The 16,339-nt window shown below is 35.9% G+C and overlaps 1 protein-coding gene across 2 annotated transcripts in view; it reads left to right on the top strand.

The window, feature by feature from the left end:
* Nucleotides 1–13,617, top strand: part of LOC124166743 (hemicentin-1-like) — a 671,962-nt gene extending 658,345 nt beyond the window's left edge. The window contains exons 3-6 of one of the 2 annotated variants that reach the window (XM_046544414.1): nucleotides 4,533–4,743; nucleotides 8,129–8,194; nucleotides 10,203–10,502; nucleotides 11,886–13,617. In XM_046544414.1, the coding sequence (XP_046400370.1) occupies nucleotides 4,533–4,743; nucleotides 8,129–8,194; nucleotides 10,203–10,502; nucleotides 11,886–12,025 (717 nt within the window). In that variant the 3' untranslated portion in view covers nucleotides 12,026–13,617. The remainder of the gene's footprint in view (nucleotides 1–4,532; nucleotides 4,744–8,128; nucleotides 8,195–10,202; nucleotides 10,503–11,885) is intronic. The other variant, XM_046544415.1, reaches the window with a different exon arrangement.
* Nucleotides 13,618–16,339: the final 2,722 nt, after the last annotated feature.

Here is a 16,339-nt window from a genome sequence, read left to right as displayed (position 1 = left end):
ACATTCTCCACGGGTGAGACAGTACTACTGATCAGCACAAGTTGATTTTTTTATTTAATCTAAGTTTCATCGCAACAAACCTTTCCATCAAGACTTTATTCATTTCTACCAGATAATTTCAAGAAAATTTTAAGATTTTCCCAAATTATCACTTTGATTGCTCATAATTACGTCGCTTCAAGCTATTTTGAACCAACAGACACTCCATAACGTATTCATAGCAATAGCTTTAAATGCCCATATTTATATTTTCCTTAGCATGACTACTGTTGGCGCAAAAAAAGGTAGAACGCTGAACTTAAAGCATTTGTATAAAAACATGCCGAGCTCCTTGGGGTCGCGTCAAATATCGTTATTCTCATTTTTCATCCGACTACAACAATGAATCATTAAAAATTGTTTAATCGTAAACATTTATCTTCTACGGTTGAAAGAGTGAAGAAAACACGCGAAAAACTATGAGAACGGCGAAACGGTCGTCTTATTCATCTCATTACAGGAAAAATATTTCATTGGTGCATCTTATTGTACATGGTCAGTGCTGATTTTCGGGTTCCTCAGCCACGTTGGTTATTTTTGGATGACAACAGTTTCGGGAGCCATCCTGCTCCCGTCTTCAGGTCGAAGGTGATAAGTTCTCGTTTTTGGCCGCCTTCGTTCTTGGTCAGGAAGAGGGTATTGACCAATCAGCGTCCGGCAGGCAGCGGGACAGAGCCATATAAGGCGGTCAAAAACGAGAACTTCTCACCTTCGACCTGAAGACGGGAGCAGGATGGCTCCCGAAACTGTTGTCATCCAAAAACAACCAGCGCGGCTGAGGAACCCGAAAATCAGCCCTGACCATGAGCAACGCCGCGGAAACCTACGCCAGAATCTTATTTTATATTTTATAGAGATAACAACATATTCACATTACAAATAGAGTTTTAAAATTAAATTTTACCCATTCTTTGATTATTTTTTTAAAAGTAGCCGAAAGTTAGATTTATATTTCCGAGGTATAAAATAGAAAAATAATATCGAAAATACTTATGGTATATTTAAAACATATTTACAAACGTTTCATGCAAGGAAATGTTCATATTGCTTCTCTTACTTAAATTAAACCAAAAAAACGAAAATTGATGTTTTGGTAGAGTGCATTGCCGCAGGAATGGGCCAGCAAATTAGCTCCATCAGAGCCGGTAAAAGGTGAAAGAGGATCGGTCACTTTACACGCGTAGCGTACACACGGTGAGCGTACGATTTTGTGATGCGTAATTATTACAGCCAATATAACCTCAATTATCAATAGCAGACTTGATACAGTTATTTACTATACGTTTGCGATAAGAGAAGAGGCAAGGAGAAAAATTTTCTTTTGTTATCGATTTTATTGGGTACTGAATATTTCATATTGAATTTTTGTCATAATATCGTAAATCACCGTATGTTACGATTTGTGATCAGTCGCCTACTTTTTGAACCATTCAATATAAAACACTTCCCATTGCAATTGACAAGTTCGACTTCAATCTATTATAAAATCGTCGATATCAGTCGTCAATAAAACTGTTGACATCCCTATCACTAATCAGTTTATGACGTGAGGCCAGAAATACTAGTTTTTTAATGAACTATCATCTCCGTAAATTCTATGATTATTATCAACTATGAATAATTTAACGTCACACTGAGCCAAAAATAATCAAATTCATATAAGTGGAGCGCCATTGCCTCTTCAAATCACTATTTATTGCAAGTTAAGTCACTTTGAACAAGGTTTGTTTCCTATTCATCCTCGGGAATGGTCAAGTGAATTAATCCCTTTAGAGACGGCAAAGGGAGAAATGGCAGTGGAAACCACACACGCGTATTCACGCTCAATAGGCGATTTTACGTTTTTTCGATGCGTTATTACTCGTTGACAGTACTCTGTAGGCCTTAAAAAATAGTTTCATTGTTTAGTGGGATAATTAAAGTGTAAAAAGCGTAAAATATAAGGTATTAATATTTATATAATGACATTACTATGGGTGAAGGATGAACAAATCAAATACATATCAGAGGACCTCATGACGTTTCAAACTTCGTATTCACAACAAGTTAACTCTCTTATTGTAACGAACCGAGATGTTTGATATTATGTTAAATGTAGTAAATAATTCAAATTAATGTTAATGCAGCAACCTTGATTAAAAATTTATCAGCAATTTTATAGTTAAAAATTTAAATAATAAGAGTGAAATTAAGTAATAAGTATGTCAATATACCAAAAATAAACATATCAGATATTTTTTCTTTAGGGTGTTTCATTTTACTTTTAATACTTTATAAATTTCTCGCCAATACCACTCCAAGTAGAGGAATATAGCAACTAAACTCTTGAGTAAAAAATCAGGTTTGATAATGCAGTCAAAAGTCAAAATGCAAACAGTTAAATTTAAAAAAAATAATATGTTAATTTACCAAAATATGACATACATATATTTAATTTGAAATCGTTTTGGCATTTCTTGCCAGTACCACTCCAAGTAGGTGGGACTACGAGAGTTAAACCACTGTGAACAAGGTTTACCTCTCCTATATCCTCGGGAATGGGCTAGCAAATTAGTCCCATTAGATCCGGAAAAGGGTGAAAGAGGAGCGGTCACCACACACGCGTGTTTTCGCTAAGGGAGGTGATTGTACGATTTTGCGTGGTGCTAATGTTTGACGCGGCGATAGGGTCTCCCCTTTCCTCCCCACCTTTCCATGCCATAAAGCCCTTGACGCACGCATTAGTCAGCCCGGGATTCGACCCCGCCCACCTCCACCTTTCCAACGGAGTCGGGTCCCCAAAACCCTTTGATTCCACCGCTCTTATCGCCCACTCGCAATCGCTCTCCCGGAGAATGAAAAAACTACCTTCCCACACCGTGCTTCGCCACTACTGCCCACGGGCAAAAGGATGATGACAAAAAGGATAAGTTTTTGGAACCCACCCACGCACTATGTATCTACTTTCCTGCCTTGACAATCTCCTGTTTTGTCCCTCCTTACCTCCTATTTACGTTGTTTATCTTTGCGCTCTTCAACATACTCACAATGTCATTTTAAACCTTCGGCACTGTGCTCTTGAGACTCCCAAAACTTTCTGTGCGTATATTGGATTTAAATAATACCATGATAAGTTTCATTATAAGTGAAATACTACTTGGTTTCGATCACCAAGTCACAGGGAGTAGTATATATTTGGTATATTTACCGATGGAGTTTCTTCATTAAAAACCTTGCCTGCGCCTCTCTGCCCTTTTGGCTACGTAGTTCGATGTCGTTTAGTACCTGCCTTCCATTCACCATGTTACGCTGACACTCTTCTCAAAACTAGGCGCCATTCACCAAGCTCCCGCCTCCCGATCACGTTCCAACCATCAATGAAACATTCCTTCCCAGAATTTCGACAACCTCTGACTTCTATTTTTCCTCATTCGGTTTTTCACCTCCGTTCTCTTCCCTTTATCTCTCTACCTCCTATCCTATCCACAATATTTGTGTTTCAATCCAATTGTCTGACTCTTACGACCGTTATATTATCTTTCATACTTCGTCGTTGTATGGCTATTTTAGGTGCGTCCATATGGCCTTATGGTCCGCCTCAACCGACTTTGTTATGTGTCACAGTTGAATTTGTCTTATTCCCGTACAAATTATTGGTAATGTTACCCTTCAAACCTCGTGTTTCTTCATTTTGGTTGACATGTTAAAATCCGTTGTATTGATTGTTGCTGATTTTTATGTGATGGAATTTTAAAATACTGTAACATATTTTGAATTACCTTCACCTAACTATTATGCAAAATGTATTGAAACCGGTAGGTAGTGAAAGAAAGTTTTCCGGTAGCATGTAACTTACTGTTATCTATTATTCCACTGACATCGCATCGCAATGGAATTTCAAACTGGCGCTAAAATTCGTAGTTTTCCATTCTTTATAGAGATTTGTGGCTGGTTTAATCTGCATCATATAATATTATTACACATTTTGCATTGAAAGTGATCGTGAAGTATGTGTGAGGAAAATTCCAGTAGCTTTTAACTATTTATGGAAACGAAAGAATAAATATTGCTAGGTTCACTAATATATTTAAAAGGCATGACCCGGGTTTTATAGCATGGTAACATCTTCAGGCTAATAAAAACCTTCAGGGGTAAACAACCTAGTAGTGGACCTAACAAAGTTTATTTCCGCAATGGAAAGGTTACACAAACTTAAACCTGAAATCATAAGCTAGATTTTAATTAATTATTATATACAAGGGCATTACCAGGGGGGCAAGTCATGGTCTAGAGGAGGGCAAGCCAAGTTGTGATGTTAATTTATGAGAATATTTCCTTGAAAAAATAGTCTTATTTTTTTTACATATACTTATACATATCATTTTTCGTGGGTTCAAAGAAATGTATTGAATGCTTTCGTTTCAATTCAGCATTGGTTTTGCTTAAATAATTATGATTAGATATTATTCAAATGACTATATGTATCCTAATGGAATTGCAAACTTTTTTTTCAGGTTTCGTGGATGAGGAAACGTGACTTGCACATTCTGACCTCGAGCATCTTCACGTACACGGGAGACGGCCGATTTGGCGTCATACACCCAGAGGGCTCGGACGAGTGGAATCTCAGGGTGGAGTATGTTCAGAAGAGGGACGCCGGCATATACGAGTGCCAGGTCAACACGGAACCCAAAATCAACATGGCAATCCTATTAAATGTTGAAGGTATGTCTCCATATTTCCATTACGATCCTATACACTTGTTTAGATTCTGGCATACCTCATAGGCGATGTCTTGCGGGACAGTTTCCCAGTCCTAAAATTACGTTTCCTTTACCTTTTATTTTCACTGATTATTAAGTTTTCATGTTTACATCAGCCACTTCTCCCAATGAAGCGGTTACATATTTACATATTATTCTAATTTATAGATCGCTCGACGTTTTTGGGTATTTGATCCTTCGGACCAATACAATTTCATTCAAATTGATACGAGAGGTTTAGACATTCATTATCGTTCTTGACCCATTCACTTTTTTTCTTTTTTAGTTTAGAAACTTGATTTTTAGTGTCATACTTTTTCTCTGGCTACACTTTATACACTGTTATATTTTTATGGACATCAACTATGAATGCATATCTTATAAAATATGTCCTCCTTGTTTTAGAGGAAAAAAATATAGGTTCCAAAGGAACTTTTCACAATTGTTTATTGAAACTAAAAATCGTAAAATAAATCATTTTCATAATTTTAACGAGAAAGACTAGGGTCTATCAAATCAATTACTTATCTATAACTGCAGATTGCATTGCATTTTACTCCTATTCACAATGACTTGCTTTTCGCAGTGTGAGATAATTTATTGATTTCTTGGAGGTAAAAACCATTAGAACGATTACAATGCATCAGAAATTGCTAGAATAAAAATAACATGAACAGAAGAGTTACAAGCATCTATCCTAAACGCAAAAAAACCATGAGTTCAGTAGCAGAATGATATACACAAAAAATATCATATTTTATTTTTTCCTCGAGCAAAGAAAAGCATAGGCGGTATCAGAGCAAAGCATAGCATAAACAGAAATTGCTCAAAAAATAAAAATTATTCTTCTTTTCAAAATCACATCAAATACGTGAGCGGTATATTTTAATAAGTAATAAAAAAAAAGTAATTTTGTCTGGAAAGCTCAACATTTTTGATTCATGCATACCTGCTTGCATACCTGCTCTTGCTTCAGATCGTAAATGTAAAGTGGCATATGATAGAGTACAGAATTGTTTTTCTCTATGAAATATTTGACCCAAAACATGCGATAACTTGCATGTAGAATAATTCATTTCCGGTAATTTCTGCCAAAACATGCATATTTTCACTCGCTACTTTTATTCTAATAATTTTACGCTGAAATGGGTTTACGCTGGACATCAAATTCTGACGCTTCCTTTCTTTTCTCGCTTATCTGCATACATATATTTTGCTATTTTTTTAACTTTGGTGTTCATATTTAGCTTTGTTATGTAATTTTATCTAAATAATTTCGTCTTCTTTATATCAGTTGACATGTTTTAAGTTTTTGAGAAGTCCTCGTTTCATGTTTTGCTGTTTCTCACTCCTTTCATTACTATAGAAAGTAAAAAGCCACCATTTTAGAGTATATATCTTAATTATTGAGAGAAAAGTATGAAAAAATTGGTTATTTTGTGTAGTTACTTTCCCATATTCAATAGATTTGTCGTATTCGTAGTTTGATCTATTTGCGTAAGTATCATTCAATATTATCTTGGGGTGATCTTTAATTGTGTCATCGTTTATGGAACGTAAAGATGCAATAAAGCAATAGTTGATGTATATTTACTGTACTCTGGGTTGTAGACGTCCAAGTAGTACTTAATAATTTTAATGCAAAGGGACATCTCAAAAATTAAGTGCAATGACTGGGCTGCAATGGAGATATAACCGCCAAAACGCCTGTGTCCTGTCTGTTTGTACATCTGTCACGTATTTTCGAGAAAATTAATTCCATCCAACCATCTTTTGTGCATCACTAAACTCATCACTTCATCAAACCTATTTTTTTTCATTCCCAGCATCAATAAAATCCCATGCTTAGTTCAGAGAAACTGCTTTTCACGCATTTCCCCCATTAACTGCTTAAATCCTGTACTGAGTAAGAATCTAAGATCCCAATGCAGTGTGAATAACTTCACTCTGAAGCAGATACGTTAAACTTTTTCTGTAGACCCTTAATGTTATCATTGACCTTTAGCGAGTCATTTCCCTTACGCTGGCGACGGATAGCGACGAAAAGATACTTGTTAGAATGTATGGTAATTTTCGTTACATTTACTGGTACAAAGTGATTATATTGTTAAAATTTTGTTAACATTAAAAGGAAACGTAATGGAAAAGTTTTAAAAACACGTACGTTTGAAACTCATTGAAGAAAGGTGTTAATAATGACTATGGCTAATGGCACTTGTGCAGCATAACGATAGCATGCCAAAGTGAGTTTTGTGCACAAAGAATTAAATACATGTATAATAACGTGCAGTACAGCATATGTGTTCAATTGTAGACAATTGCAAAATCAATTACAAAAAATAGCATGTTCAAATTACGTTGAAGTAAAAAAAAAGTTTAAGCATTGTCAGAGAAATGTATAGCAGAAATAGAATTACTCGGACAATAAACATGATACCTCTAATTTAGTACAAAACACGCCAAGGGGAATGAAAATAATATGGAAATACATTTAATATATGCTTGAATTACAGAATATTCCGGCTATTAGGGCATTGGATAATAGCTACTTACTCTGAAGTTTCTTAATCCTAATTAAGGAATTACTTTGAGTTTCCCAGGTCAATGGAGACAATAAGCCGTTTTAACGTGCCACGAATCGGTGGTACGTGCCAAATACTTTCGTTAATGAAATATTTGAAACCTTTAAAAACAATTAGATCCATAATCTTTTTTTTCATTGGTCTAACCTTGGTTACGTCTCTTTTTACAATATATCTCCTAGCGCTGATCAATCTCTTGACTAATAACCATTCACATGCGTGGAGCCTAAGAGACGTTGAGATATTACATAATTTCTTAATTTCATAAACAACCTCATAAATTCTGTGTTTGTTCGATACTATAATTGTATAGCTATGAGGCATTATCATAGTCGTTGGGGAAAACAAATTGATTTTAAAACTCGAACTTAGTTGTTCAATACTAATTAGTCTATTGCATACCAGCATCCATGAATGATTACTCAAAGATTGTTGGGACAGTCTTTTAGTAAGGGTTAGGTAGACCAGTTCCGCTATGTTCTACTTAAAATGGGTCCACCCTAATTGTAAACTAGCAGTTCTGGAGAATTATTGATAAACAAAATATTAAAATGAATAGTTAGAAAATAATAACACATCGGGAGCATGAAAAGCCTACGAGAATGAAAGAAACACGTAAAATACATATTTAACATGTTTGAATTATTTGTGGAGCTTGACATAATTACGGATCGCCCTTGGGTGTAATTTTCTAGCTGATTACCTTCAATTATTTATTTTCAGTCTTAAATTTTTTGTTTTCTCTTTCTCTCTCCATTTTTCCAGACAAGACCTCAGAATTAGTAGCAACTTCATTTGGAAGTCGGAGTCCACCACGCAAGTCCAACAAAGGTTATTGAACTTTGCTTTTCAATATACTGTTCCCAATCAGAAATGAGTATTGTTAATAATTATTTTTCTTCGTCTTCTTTTCTTCGCTATTCTGTCGTTCTGCTGCACTTCCTAATTTATGCTTTTTCGCTTTTTGTTTTGTGATCCACCCGTCTTTGTCCTTTACCTTATCGAATCCTTGTAGCGTACATTTCGTTGTATTTGATGTGATTTTTGTGTATCTGTAGTTCCTTTTTGTTTTAGGTCGTGTTTGTGTAAAGTATCATTCGCATTTCTCTCTGAGATATGTTTAGTGGGATCATATCGATTCATGTTTCCTAAATTTTGATTAGCTATTGCGAGCATGGAAAAGTTATATGCAATAATTCCAACTCGCATTATTTTAGATTACACATGTTACGTAGACTAATTAGTTACTTGCATCAGGTAGAACATTCCTGCATTTTGAAACCTGTATATGCTAGTACCATAACGTATGTATCCTTGTGGACTGCTAAAATATTTACGATACCAGCAATGCCAACAGCAAATTGCTAATCAAGCACATTATTTTGGCACATATCACTGTAAAATTCATTAGGATTCCACAAGGGTATGGCATAGCAATCAATAGCAATACATTTATATATTTTTTAAAAAGAAGAGGTTCTTGCACTTACCAATGCTCAATTGCCTCCGTGCTATTTTCTTACTGCATTTTGCATGCATTGTTGGTGCAGTACATAAATTCACTAGTGAACTTTTGAGCCAGTACTTAGAGCGAGAATGAAGCAAATTGCACGATATTTTAATAATCCATTTTACAAGCATTTAAAATATTTTATTTGATCTTTTTCCATTGTAATTTTATAATTTTAATGCTACGTTCCATTCTGCTTAATAGATATATTTCATGCCTATCAACACCCTTTTTCAAATTCATTTGCTCTTCTAATTTTATTTTGCACTTATTTTATTTCGGCCACAATCACGCATCACATACATTTCCATGGGCCTCTTAAAAAGGACCACCACATTAGTTACCCAGTCATTATGTTATAGCTGTTTGCCTTGCATAACGGTAGAGAACAGCTCTACAGCTGAATTCTGTCATCAATCCCATGAATTGGGTAGTTTTCTGTTTGACTCTTAAAAAATTTTAATAACAGCGCCCAACATATCATTCAAAATATTTCGATTGGAAATGAAAACATATTTAATATCAATGATCTTTTGGATAAATCATTAAGCTATCCTTACATTAATTCAATTATGAATTCTATATACCCCTTAAATTCAAATAATGGTATATCCGGAAGAAAACTGGCTTATCACGGTGTGGGTGCTATTATTTATCAAGTGTGTATATATTCATCGCAATGCACAAATTTATCTGCAAATTTTCTGTGGTTCTTTTTTACTTACCGATATTAATTATAAGATGCCTACTTTATTCTACTAAATAAACTTGATTCCTGAAAGATTAAAATATTTGAATGGATGAAAATGCTCATTTAATTTGCATGTGTAATTCTATTGACTACTTAATGTTCCAATACTTGGTCATCATTAAATCTCTATTCAAATAATCCATGCTAAATAAACTATTTTCCGAGTTTTTCGTACCTAACAATTGCAATACAACTACTAGGCTATTCTGTTATTCTAGGTTTTAACTAAATGAAAAGAAAATTTGAAAATTCCTCCTAGAATATATTTAGTCACTTTAAATAAAGGTACCTGAATTGGAATAAATGTTAATATAAACATTAATAAATATGAATGCTAATTGAGTAAGGAATATTTTTTTTCCATAGTGCAATAGAATCCAGATATTTATTTCGAATATTCATTTGAAGTCAATTATAAGGCATGATAATTCATACAGATACTTCTTCAGAAGGCATTGCAACTAGTGTAACCTTTCTCCTGTCCTCTAGTGTACCAAAGTTTAATTATCACCAAAATAAACTCCCTAATCTTGATCTTCTCGGCCACTTTGCCTTTTTTCCCATGGTAAATCTTACAGCGGCTCAGGCGTCCATACATGGACCAGAAGAGATTCACGTGAAGAAGGGCAGTACAATCAGCCTGACCTGTACGGTGAACGTGCCCTCGACCCCACCTTCCTCCGTGCTCTGGTATCGGGGTTCGAGCGTTGTGGACTTCGACTCGCCGCGTGGGGGCGTGTCCTTGGAGACGGAGAAGACCGAGGCTGGCACGACGAGCAAGCTGCTGGTGACCAAGGCGACCGTCTCCGACTCCGGGAACTACACCTGCGTGCCATCCAGCGCGGAGCCGGCTAGCGTATGGGTGCACGTGCTCAATGGTAGGTTGAGAGTTTAGGCTTTACTTTTTTGTTCAAAAATTCCATAGAGAAAAAAATCATTCGCCTTGAGGTGTTCCTCGATCGGTCGAGTGCCTAGATAAGCTACCGAGGCGTCTTTCTATTCAGAGGAAATTCGTGGACTATAACGACAAGTTGGTCATGCCAAGTCACCAATTTTCTGTTGAGGCAAACGAATCTCTGTTAGCTAAAGTGACCATTGCACTCCACTGAAAGTCGGGGGGGGGGGGGGGGCGGGGGTGGAGGAGGACCGACTTTGAACCCCGGTCAAGGTGTATGACATTTTTTCTGAGGAATTTTCCCCCAACTTGTGTATTGCGGGTGATTCGATTCGAGATATCACCGTGGATAGTCCCAGGACGCCTAAATTAAAAAAGAAAATAATTTAATTCTTTTGCACTTTTTCGCATAGTTTATATGAACTAGTATAATCCATTGTGACGTGTAGTACTGTGTGTAATGGACTTTGAATGATCACCTTTTCGTTTCCATATGGTACCGCTGGGGTCTTTTCGGCAACATTGGTATTTATATGAGCGGTGGAATAAACATTTTCTAACTCAGTCAATGCCGATTGGCATGTTTTATGATGGCTTTTTTCAGATATTACAGTTATATTTTTATTCCTATAATTTTTAAAATTAAAATATGTAGTATTTTATGTGCTGATTTCGTTTTTTAAGCAAATTCATCTTTTATGCTAAATTAGAAATTACCCATAGCACCTTCTTTTCCAAATATTTAATTTTTTACGCAACTAACTACAGAATTTATTGAAATCTTGCATCGGAAATTGAACCTCGCTATTGATAGATTATCGGTGGAAAGCTTTCTCACCGTCATCAGGGCTGGTACACGGTGACGTTGGTGTGGAAGTTCCCACTGATTAAATATCTACAACTGTAATGAAGAGAAGTGACGTCATACGCACTTTTACGTCGGTACGCACTTTTCTTAAATTTTGAGGGAAGTGAAATATTACTATGCGTTTCTTCATTGCAATTTGTAATTTAATTTTTCTACAATTATTCTGCTATGGTTACGAATATTATAAAAGTTTGAGTCGACAAAATTGATTAAAGTTTCATTTGACCATTATGTCTTTTGAATAATTATCTACAACTGTAATAAAGACCATTGACGTCATGGCATAATTAGCAGTGCCGGAACACACTTTTTTTAAAACTTTTTTTGGAAGTGAAATATTACTCTGTATTTTTTATTACAAGTTATTATTTATTATTTTAACAAAAGACGTAATAGGCTTAGAGCCATAGATATTTTGGTTAATGTATTTTTTTTTGTTCAAGGCGAAATTACTGCACCATGAGCTATGCTATTAATCACGTCCATTATATCTTTCAGGCGAGCATCCTGCAGCTATACATGGAGATCATGGAGCATCGTCAAGATTCGCATCACCGCCGTACGTCTTATTATTCTGCGTCAGTGCGTCATTAGCAGCATCGGTTGGAATACCCGGCGGTGCCATATTCCCGAGGTGATGGGTGACTGTCGACTGGAAAGTCGCTTGGAATTTCCTCTAAATATAGAGAAGGTGCTTAAAAATATCCATGGCGACCTACATTTTGCAACGTTACTGTGTTTTGACTCCACCTCTAGCTAGCCAAAGTAAAGTCGACATTTATACGAAAGAATAAAACCCCCCGAATTAACTGAAATGAAGTCAGTATTTCGAAGACTTTTGAGATTCTTTACTCAGATGTGTACCAAATAATTTTAGGTACATCGGAAAGCTATGGGATGAGGGTCCAGGACCACAATGAAGGACACGTTAAAAAGTGCATTTCGTTTATCATCAATATTATTACTTTTCAACTTATTAGCACCCGGCCGAACGATTTCGGTGAAGCAGATGAGAGTGACTGATTGTTGTGTATGTACACGAGGTAATGTGAAATTGCTATTTGTACGGAATAATTCAGTGTATTTTGTCGTCTCTGTGACGAGATGGCACTTGGTAATTGTGTGCTTGCACAAGAGAAAGTGGGAGTCATTCCAGAAAGTAATGACTCCAGTGACATGTTTAGAAGAGTGTCATTTTAGTTTACGTAAATTTTTTTCGTTGTTCTCATTCCCTGGATATTCGAAATATTCAGTGTTTTTTACCAGTCGTCCAAACTCTTCGGTGTGAATACAAATCTATGTTCATCCTCAATGTAAGAGGAGAAAGACAGTAGATTTCGATTGCAGACTATCACAACTGGTTAACAGTGGCCTGTGATGACTGTGACTACGTGATATTGGTGAAATAAGTTGGAGCTGGTGTGTGAAATTCGTGGAAAAAACTCTGTTGTTCAGATATCCTAAAGGATTTCTCTTAATGTAATTTCATTTGGGGTTATCCTTAACTCCCTTTTTCAAAGGAAACTATGAAGTCAGGGATCACTAAGAGTTTCATACTGAATATGTCGCACACAGAATCCTGACTGGAACGGTCGCAGATTCGAAAGTAAGTTTCCAATCGTGTGACGCCCCCATTATGAAAATAAACACGAAGGTTATATTTAGAAATTTGTCCAAATGGTGTGACTATAATATTCTGGCGAAAAATCCATATCCAAATATTTCACATTCCGATTATGTTTCTTTTTCTAATTTACTAGACGTCAACCCAGGATTTTCTTTCTTAGAAAACGGGGTAAATATTTTTAAAGATAATTAGGAGGATGGTTGCTTTCGGAAGGCTGACAAAAAAGATTGACATAATTTTTTCTGCAATGAAAGATATCCTAAAACATTTTAGCTTATGTAGATGTTTGGGTAGACCACTAAAAATATTTTTTTGGTACTTGCTGATGTACATCTCTAAATTATCTGATTTAAGGATTGATCTATGCAGGTCATTTATTGAAGGAGCCATATTTATAAGTGTGAAATCTGGACCCAACGGAATGATCTGTTTATGTTTCACTTTCAAAAGGAGAATATCATTTTTGTACAAATTGTGTATGTTACGAACTTCTTTCCCTCCACATCAAGAGCAAAATATGACTCCGTTGCTCACCTAAGAGATCCACTTTTGTCAATGGATTGAAATTGTGATGGATTGTGAATAAAGTTGTTTTAAATCAAAGAAAAAAGCATGTGGTTGTGATATCACCCCCGTATTTCGTTGATCCCATAGATAAACTTGTGGATTCGGGCTTTGCTGAGTGCACAAAATTACAGCAGAAGGTGAGTGTGATTCCCTCTGAAACTGAAGCTTTGCTTATGAAATAGCGGGGAAGCTACATGGCTTGCCAGAATGACCATATGAAGTGTATTATTTTATTATATTTCAAAAGAGATTATTACCTACTTACCCTCTGGCTTATTAAGCACGACCTCCGCCATATGTGCCACTGTAATGACTTGCGACGTCAACACCTTGTTCGGTGAAGCCCACTCCACTCGCTCTGGAAAATCGCTTGGTTGAGTAACCGGTTAACACGCCTGACCGGCAATATTCGGCTACAAATCTCGGCTGAGTCAAACATATTTTCATGGAAAATTTCATCCTTGCAATTAGTTAGAATTCTTAGGAATGGGCATTAAAAAGAGGGAATACTTGACTGATTGAATTAACCCTTTAAAACCCAGAGGTGCTACTGGGAGAAATCAAATTTCAAGATTTTTCATTTTGAAAACTTAAAAATTTTGCACCCAATTATAATTATCACGGCAGCTAAATATTTCGTCATTAAACTTTACACCACAAAATAATGCGCATTTTAGATATTTCCTCAAAATAGCTGACAGTTTACACATTTTTGATGTTGCTTAGAAGCAACATTGGGTTACAATGGGTTAATTATCACGATATCAACGGCAAGCTGTTGAAAAAAATGACTCAAGGGACATACTTAGAAGTTTGACAACACCTCGAAAAAAAAATCCAAACGCTATAGAGTAATAGCAGAAAAAATGGAATCGTACGAAGCCATAATATTATTATTTTAATTTAATTTTCACAACACATTTCCCTGGCAAGAAATATTGCCATTAATTAGCCTATGTGTGTTTACGACGTATGACCTGATTCTGTAAATTGCTTGACCGAATGACTCTACTATTGATTGAATTAAATGGCATGTGTATAGCTCTGAAGCACTGAAAGGAGAAGATCCTGATTGTGTAATACACAGTGTGTATCAATGAAGCTTCATGTAATCGAGGGTTATGTCACATTTCCAAGTTTATCACCTTTATTTTGTATGCTCCTTCCTGCTGGACGCTGTAAAAAAATCTTTCCGATACGATTTCCTACTTCCTACAAAAATGAGTTTCTTATGATATTATGGAGAATAAATACTGCTTGTTTGAAATGTAATAAACGCTTGCGTTAGAACCTGGTAGGCGATAACCTCTTACTTTCAGAGATCATGTTATGCGCTCCTTTTTGTAAACCATTCGATAATTTCCTGTCAGTCAAATGAAAAGTGCATTGAGTCTTCACCCTGGATGCTGATGTCTACCTCGTTGCTGATAAAGTACCGGTGGAAAACTTTTTCACCGTCGTCAGGGCTGTTAGACGGTGATGATGGCATGGAAGTCAACAACTGTAATGAAGAGTACTCACAGTATTTTGGTTAAAGTATTTTTTTATTTACTCAAGGCAAGATTAAAATATTAACCTCACCACTTCAAGCCCCCAATGTTACCGCCCAATCTTGTTAGCAGGGGTAGTGGAGTAAAGAAAATTAGAACGACAGATTGTTGTGTATGTACATATGTAAAACTATGATGAAAAATTGCTACTCGTACTAAATAATTCGGTGTGTATTGTCACCTCTGTGGTGGTTGGGATTAGTGTACTTGCACAAGATAAACTGAGAGACATTCCATTAAAAATTACTCCTGGGACCTATTTAGAAGCTTGTCGAAGAAACAGCTTCACATAATGGAAGGTGTGCGTCTCCTTTCAAAGACAATCTTCCTGTTGGAGAGCTGCATTGAAAGCTTTCCGAAACGATTTTGTATTCCCTACGAAACTGAAGTAAGTACCTTTTGGAATAACGGAAAAACTATACTGCTTGCTAGAAATGTAGTAGACGTCTATGGCAATAGGAAGTGAATTCTCCAATAGAATATATATTATTTGTCAGAAAGTTATTAATACATACAATATAACCTAACAGAGAAGCTGTGATCAATTGAATTTATTATCACGATATCGCTAACAGGATGCGAAGGTTATTATTTATTATTTTCTTATTTCAATTTATAACTTTGAGTGAGAGATCAAAGAGCCTAATAATTTTAACGCCGTTGTTCAAGAGCCCAGTCATTCTCTCAATGCTCTATTCCACATTCCTCAACCTTCTTGACAAAACCATGATATTTGTCTCCCATGGAAACCAGGGAAACACACACGTGACTCTTATTGGCACATTTTTCCGAATCGGTTAGTAGCTCTATACGAAGTTCTTGTTCTCGCACTCGGACGATTGAAGAACAAGGTGTCCCCCATAAATAAAAAAATATCACAAGGCTGGAGATAATAATGCGTTATAAGATAGGATCACCTCATCATCGCGAAGTCTATGCAAGCTTGATTTTGGTTTTCGAAGTTAGGCACTCAATTTTCCTTCTTAATTAGCTGGAAAATATTGCTAAAAGTATAGCACACCACCACCACCTTTCTAATGCAATTAAATTCTCCACTAATAATTCAGAAAAATAAAAGAAGCATTCAAACAACATCACGCAAATTTTTTTTTATCCCTTGGAGGCAACCAAATAATATAGTCTTCAAATAACTGCAGTCTGTTGGTGAAGGCTGCAGTTTCAATTGCATTTTTTGGTTACGCTAATAA

The sequence above is a fragment of the Ischnura elegans genome, chromosome 10, assembly GCF_921293095.1.
Source record: "Ischnura elegans chromosome 10, ioIscEleg1.1, whole genome shotgun sequence".
NCBI lineage: Eukaryota > Metazoa > Arthropoda > Insecta > Odonata > Coenagrionidae > Ischnura > Ischnura elegans.
Note: the sequence above shows the minus strand (reverse complement) of the source record. Positions and strands in the feature narration are given on the sequence as shown.